Below are 6,501 nucleotides of genomic sequence, written 5' to 3' on the forward strand. Positions count from 1 at the left end.
GATGTCATCATTATCCTCCCCTGCGCCCTACCCAGGACAGTCGTGCCGGGAAACAAAGAAAGAGGGCTGGGCGGGGCAGGGTGCGGAGGAGGGGCAAGGCCAGCCAGATCGATGAGGGGAGAAACTAGATCACCGCCTGCGAAGGGGGCGGGGACGCGCGGCGGAGATGCTCAGCGGCATCAAGGAAGGCACACCAGCGAGCCCTTGGTGCTCTTGGGTGGAGGAGAAATGTTGCTGGACCGAGGTCTGAGAAGAGGGCTGTGGGATCTGGCTGTATGGAGTGTGGACCACGGCATTTCGGGTCTAGGTGCCCATCCATCGTGTGTCCTCCCCATCTGAATGGGGAGGTTGCAGGGAGCTTTGGCTCTACTCTTTAATCCGCAATACAAATGGCAGTAAATCATACCCTAATACTTTAAACTCCTACACATCCTTCAAAGCCCAGTTTACAGCATCCCTTCCCAAGAACCCAGCAGGTCCCACAATCCAAATCCAGGCTCCTGGTGCCAGGGTCTTCCATTTGCCCCATCTGAACTGGGAGAGGTTTGTAAAGTTGTGAGCCTGGAGGGCAGTGTTTAGTGTTCTTTTGTGGAAATGCTAATTAAACCAGTGTGTACAGTGCTGACAACTGTTGGTGGGAGATTTATTGGCAAGCAACTCTAGAGGCTGGTGTAGAGAGGGCAGAGGCATCAGGGCCACCTCCAGGAGAAGTCTCCTGCCTCATCTGCAGAAACCCAAGTGGCCTAGATGTTGGATTCTAGGACACACAGCTCCCTGTCCAGCCAGGGGTAGGGACAATTCTCCCTGGCCTGGCCTGGCTTGACCTGGGAAAAGAAACTGGGGGCCCTGGAGAGAGGATCACCCTCCCCCTGGATGGGGCCTGGGGACACGGCCCCAGGGACAGAGATCAAGTGGCCTCCAAGGACCTTGGACTGCAGAAGGGGAGGGAGGCACCCCTTTGCCCCATTCTGAAGAAGCTAGGCCCAAAAAGGGCCCCAGCTCCCTGTACCCGGCAGCCATCAGTATTTGGTGTACCCTGCCATGGTAGATGCCCGCTTTGAATGACGGATGCCCATGGTGTATGCTGGAGCCCGGGCCCGGTTCACGGTGACCTGTTCTGGGTTATGGGTACCAGGACCAGGTGTCTCCTCCAGGGGACGCGGGGTTCGGGGTCTCCCCAGTATGCTGAAGGCCGGCCTACGCTGCCGGTAGGTGTTGGGGTCAGGGCTCTCGTACTGCCCAGGGCCTGGAATCTCTGAGGGATCCTGAGGGGGGCGTGCTGGGGGCGTGCGGCCCACAACTGTGTAGCTGGGGCTGCTAGGCTTGATAAAGATCTGTGATCCCCAGAGGGGTGGCATGGTATAGGCATTGGGGGCAGGGACAGAGGCGTCCGGGGGCTTCTGTTGGAGGCGGGAGCCCAGAGTGAAAGCTGGGGCGTTCCGCTGGCGTACCGGGGGCGCTTTCTCTGGGCTGTAGGCCCCAGGGCCTGGTGTCACCTCCAGACCTGGAGAATGAATGCGCATTAGCACAAGATGGAGGCCTCACCTGACCTGCACCAAAGGTCATGCAGACCCAGAGTCTCCCCCAGAGCATTCTTCACACTTGCATTTTTTTGCCCGACACTCCCGGCCCTGAGCCAGCAAAGGCCACCACTTCCTCCCTTCCTCCAACCACCCCATGCCCACCAGCGGTACCTTCTACCCCTCCAGGGCCACGTGGTCACCCAGATTATCCTCTCTGAAGATCTGGGCACCCTGAGATGGACCCCTGGGTAGGCCTGTGTCCACCAGGAAGTTGGCTAAAAATGTCTAAGCTGCTTCTTTCCTATATTTGACTCAGCATTAGTGTGACTAAAGAGCTGGACTGGGGCAGTTAGGGAAAGCTGAGCAGAGCCATGGAGCACAGGGAGATGGATGAGTGAGTGAGCAGAAAGGTGGCTGCATGAGCGAAGGAGTGGATGGACGGGTTGATGGACACAGAATAGATGGATGGGTGGGTATATAAATGGCTATGTAGATGGATGGATGGATGGATGGATGGATGGATGGATGGATGGATGGGTGGGTGGGTGGATGGATGGATGGATGGATGGATGGATGGATGGATGGATGGATGGGTGGATGGGTGGATGGATGGGTGGATGGATGGGTGGATGGGTGGATGGGTGGATGGATGGATGGATGGATGGATGGATGGATGGATGGATGGGTGGGTGGATGGATGGATGGATGGATGGGTGGATGGGTGGATGGGTGGATGGATGGATGGATGGGTGGATGGGTGGATGGGTGGATGGGTGGGTGGATGGATGGGTGGATGGATGGATGGGTGGGTGGATGGATGGATGGATGGATGGGTGGATGGGTGGATGGGTGGGTGGATGGATGGATGGGTGGGTGGATGGATGGATGGATGGGTGGGTGGATGGATGGATGGATGGGTGGGTGGATGGATGGATGGGTGGGTGGGTGGATGGATGGATGGATGGGTGGGTGGATGGATGGATGGGTGGATGGATGGATGGGTAGATGGATGGACATAAAATGGATAGATAGGTGAGTATATGAATGGCTGGGTAGATGAATGGATGGATTGAGAACACATGCAGAGAATAAAATCAATATCTGAGCATTCCTCTGGGACCATGAAGTGGAGGTAACAAAAGGGGCCAGAGCCAGGCCTCCCTGCCCCTAGGCAGCGGGGTCACCATGTGCTGCCACCTCAGCTCAAGGCTGTGGGACTAGAGTAGTGACCCTTCATCTGAAACTCAGGTTTTATCCTTGCAAACACGCAAGTTCTCAGAGCTCCAATCGTGCGGGAAGAGGACAGTCTCCACTAGAGGCTGTTTCCCACCTCACACGTCATTTCCCACCACACCCCATACTCACCTCGAACCTTGCCCCGGCCCTGCATGGAGTAGGCAGGGGGACAGCTGCGGCCAAATCGAGTAACTTTGGGGTCCAAGAAATAGACAGGTCCTGGGCTGGAATCCTGAAGAGGTGCTGGGGAAAGGACCCAGAATCCCAAAGGTGCCCTGAGCCAAGGGCTCCCCACACCCGGCCCACAGCCTCCCGAGAGCCTGAGGTATATCTCAACCTTGGCTCCAGCCTGGGAAGTGCTGATGATCCTGAAAGGGATCAGCAGAGGGGCTGTGCAGGGCACATCAATCCCCGCAGGGCTCACAGGGAGTCACCTTGAGTCACCCTTGAGATGGCTCAGCCTGCCTGACCCACATTTTCACATCAGCATGGAAGGAAGAGATCACTGGTCACCATTTTCACAGTTGTCTATGTGGGAATGGAACCCAGGCCCTCATAAATGGTAGTCCTGAGCTCTCCCCGTGATCCATACCCCAGCCCCTCACTGGGGAATTCTAGGAGGGGCTCCACCCTGACCACGCCCCCAGCCCCTCACTGGGGATTCTGGGTGGAGCTCCACCCTGACCACGCCCCCAGCCCCTCAATGGGGATTCTAAGTGGGGGCTCTACTCCTTTTTACTTAAACCCATGATCCTCCTGCATCAGCTTTTGAGTTGTCAAAATGACAGGTCTGTACCGCCGTGCCTGGCCTCATCACTGATTGTTGGACTTTAGGCACACTAGCATGTGCATGGTGAGCATCTGAGTTCAGTCAGCATGGTAAGTGTTGGTGCACCCATACTGGGCCCTGCAAGTGAGTGATACGCCTCACCAAGTTTTTCTCAAAGCCTCAGTGAGTCCCAGGATGTGTATAGGTACCCCCAGGTGTGGGTTTCTGTGCACACCCACACAGGCAGTGTTTATACACACAATAGCCTCCTTGTCACCTCTATGATGGTCACTAATGTTAAATGATGGCCCTCAGAAACACCCCTATGCCCCTATTTGAGTGACAGGAATTTGTTTCCAGCTCTCCCCTAGCTCAGAGCTAATCTAAATGATTCCCAGGATAGGAGCAGATGAGGTCACAGTCACCAATATGTGCTGGGCCACACACAGGAAGATGCCTATCCCTTATCTCCTCAGCCTGTAGGAAACAGAACTGTCAGCGCTTACCCCCTGCTCTGCATGGGCAAACCTCCTTCCCATTTTCCTACCCAGTTTGTGTGATGAGAGACCCCAGCTTACCCACCAGGACATGTCCCACCCAACCTGCAGGCTGCACACCTGGTGGGCTCTTCTCCTGGGTCCCCCTTCACCAAACTTTTCTCTGTGTAAGACCCCCTGACTGTCCCGGAACTTGCTCTGTAGCCCAGGCTGGCCTCGGACTCACAGAGATCCTCCTGCCTCTGCCTCCTGAGTGCTGGGATTAAAGATGTGCACCACCACAGCCAGTTAAGACTTCATTTTTCATTTTAAATGGTGTGTACTTGTTGGGGAGGATTTGTGCACTGTGGGTGCAGGGCCCACAGAGGCCAGAAGACAGCATCAGGTTCCCCTGGAGGTGGAGTCACAGGAAGTTGTGAGCCATACTGTGCAAGAACTCGCAAGGGTTGCCATTACCATTTCCAGGCCCATCCCACCACAATCTCACTGACCTCACAGCCCACAGCCCACCCAGGGCCTGACCTCACAGCCCACAGCCCACCCAGGGCCCTCACCTGTTCCAGCTTGTTGAGAGGCTCAGTGGATCCTCCAGCCTTCTGCCTCATGGCCTCTAAGTATTTACAGCAGTTCCTGACCCGGATGGCCTCTGTCCAGTCTACTGGGGCCTCAGAGCAGCTTTAGGAGCAAGCGCTGGGACTAAAGGCTGGTATGTTCAGCCAACATCACTGAGAGCTCAAAGTTTGCCATGGGCTTAGATGCCACACACTGAAGACTGCCAGATCTCTGCCAGCCACTAAGGACCACCCTGCACTTGGGACAACAGATGCATCATACAGTGTGAGTGCTTCTTGCACACCCAGCAGGACTGTGGCTTTTTTCTAATCAAACCTAAGGTCTTACACATGGTAGACTAGTGCTCTACCCACTGAGCACCCTGTACGCTAGCCACCCAATCCTTGTTGAGCCATCAGAATCTTGGTGTCTGGCCAGGTGTGGTGATATACATCTGTGATCCCAGAATTGGGGAGGTGGAGGCAGGAGGATCAGGAGTTCAGAGTCAGCCTGAGCGATGTAAGAAGGCAACAACCTACCCAATGGGACACAACAACTGGGAGGAAGGCCAGACGCGCCTGCCCTGCGTCACCCACGCTGGAGGCCCAAGGGTGGACCCTGTACCCCTCTGCTGGCCTTACCTTCACTGGGCCTCCGGGCGAGTGAGTAGGCAGGACTGGCTACCTTGGTGCAATCGTGATTGACATAGCCAATGGTGGATGGAAGAACGTACAAGCCAGGTCCGGAGCCTAAGACCCAAAGACTAGATCAGAGCCAGCGCCTGGAACCCCGAGAAGCTGGGCAGAGTCCCACCCTGGACCCCAGCCACCTCCATGGCAGGGTAGGGAAAGGGTGCTGGAGGCCTGAGCGACACCTCCATTGTGAGCTAGTCATGAGTCACAGGACTGTAGAGACTTGGAAAGCAGACAGCAAGGAAGGCAGGCTAACACAGGGAACTAAGGCTAGAAGCAAAGACCACCACTGGCCGGGAAACTGAGGCCAGGGTATAGAGCCTGCCACGGCTAAGGAAACTCAGGCCGGGGATGTAGAAACCACTGGGGGAAGGAAACCGAGCCAGGGACATAGAGAAACACCACCTCACAGGTGGGGAGACAGAACCTGGTGTAGATGTGATTCCACTGTCCATCCTAGGTGGGAAACTGAGGCACAGGCTACAGCCTGAATCCTCCACCAATGTCTCCCCCGCTGAGCATCCAGCTGCAGCCCCTGCACACACTCCATAGCTCTGCAGTCCCCTCCCTCTGACTTCCTCCCTCCAGTTCTGCCCTACTGCGCTCAACCTGTCCCCATGCAGGGCAACTGTGCAGGGCCAGAGACCACAGAGGACATACTGCCTCTACTGAACTCTAGAACATCCCAGGAGCCCCCAGAAGGAGAACAGGAGGAGCCCTCCCCCACCAGGCCAGCACGAACCATTCTCCAGGGTGGCCAATCCACAGGACTTCCTCAGCCCAGTCTCCGGAATGTGGCCCTCAGCCACCCGTCGGGCCAGGGGCACTGTGGCCAACCTGGCCGCTGGTTCGCAGCTGAGGGTCCCCATGGTGAGCAGGGCCTGGTGTGGGCTCCTGTGCCCTGCTGTGCTGGTGCCACAAACCAGGCACTGTCCCCAATCCTCGCAGCTCAGCCAGTATGTTGGCAGAGGCCTGGCCTCACCACACCCTCCCACCACCACACAGACAGCCCCTTGTCCCTACACAAGGATCTCAGGGCCTGGCCCGAGCCAGGCTGGTTGGCCGGACGCTGGCCTGGAAGTGGAGCTGAGATCAAGTGTCAGCCAGGTGGCTGGATGGCCCAGGAAAGACTTCAGTGTCAGCCGAACAGGTCCCCAGGGAGCCGGCTGAGCTGGGCCTCGGGGCCAAAGCAGGCCCCAGGGAGCCAGGACTGCAAACAGGACACCAGCAGC

The 6,501-nt window shown here is 56.9% G+C and overlaps 1 protein-coding gene across 1 annotated transcript; it reads right to left on the reverse strand.

Annotated features, from left to right (window-relative positions):
* Positions 1–640: 640 nt before the first annotated feature.
* On the reverse strand, positions 641–6,177 carry Odf3l2 (outer dense fiber of sperm tails 3 like 2). The gene is made up of 4 exons (XM_036170555.1): positions 6,012–6,177; positions 5,219–5,326; positions 2,889–3,002; positions 641–1,504 (listed from the first exon to the last, which is right to left on the reverse strand). The coding sequence occupies exons 1-4, from the start codon at positions 6,136–6,138 to the stop codon at positions 1,020–1,022; spliced, it is 834 nt and encodes a 277-aa protein (XP_036026448.1). The 5' UTR covers positions 6,139–6,177; the 3' UTR covers positions 641–1,019.
* Positions 6,178–6,501: the final 324 nt, after the last annotated feature.

This window comes from Onychomys torridus, chromosome 21 (genome assembly GCF_903995425.1).
Source record: "Onychomys torridus chromosome 21, mOncTor1.1, whole genome shotgun sequence".
In the NCBI taxonomy this organism is placed as follows: domain Eukaryota; kingdom Metazoa; phylum Chordata; class Mammalia; order Rodentia; family Cricetidae; genus Onychomys; species Onychomys torridus.

Bases quoted from the DNA above. Each gene is read 5' to 3' on its own strand.
- Odf3l2 (XM_036170555.1), bottom strand. From the start codon at position 6,138: ATGGGGACCCTCAGCTGCGAACCAGCGGCCAGGTTGGCCACAGTGCCC. The intron at 5,327-6,011 runs GTTCGTGCTGGC...TTTGGGTCTTAG, and splicing joins ATTGGCCACCCTGGAGAATG to GCTCCGGACCTGGCTTGTAC. The intron at 3,003-5,218 runs GTAAGGCCAGCA...TCCTTTCCCCAG, and splicing joins CGCCCGGAGGCCCAGTGAAG to CACCTCTTCAGGATTCCAGC.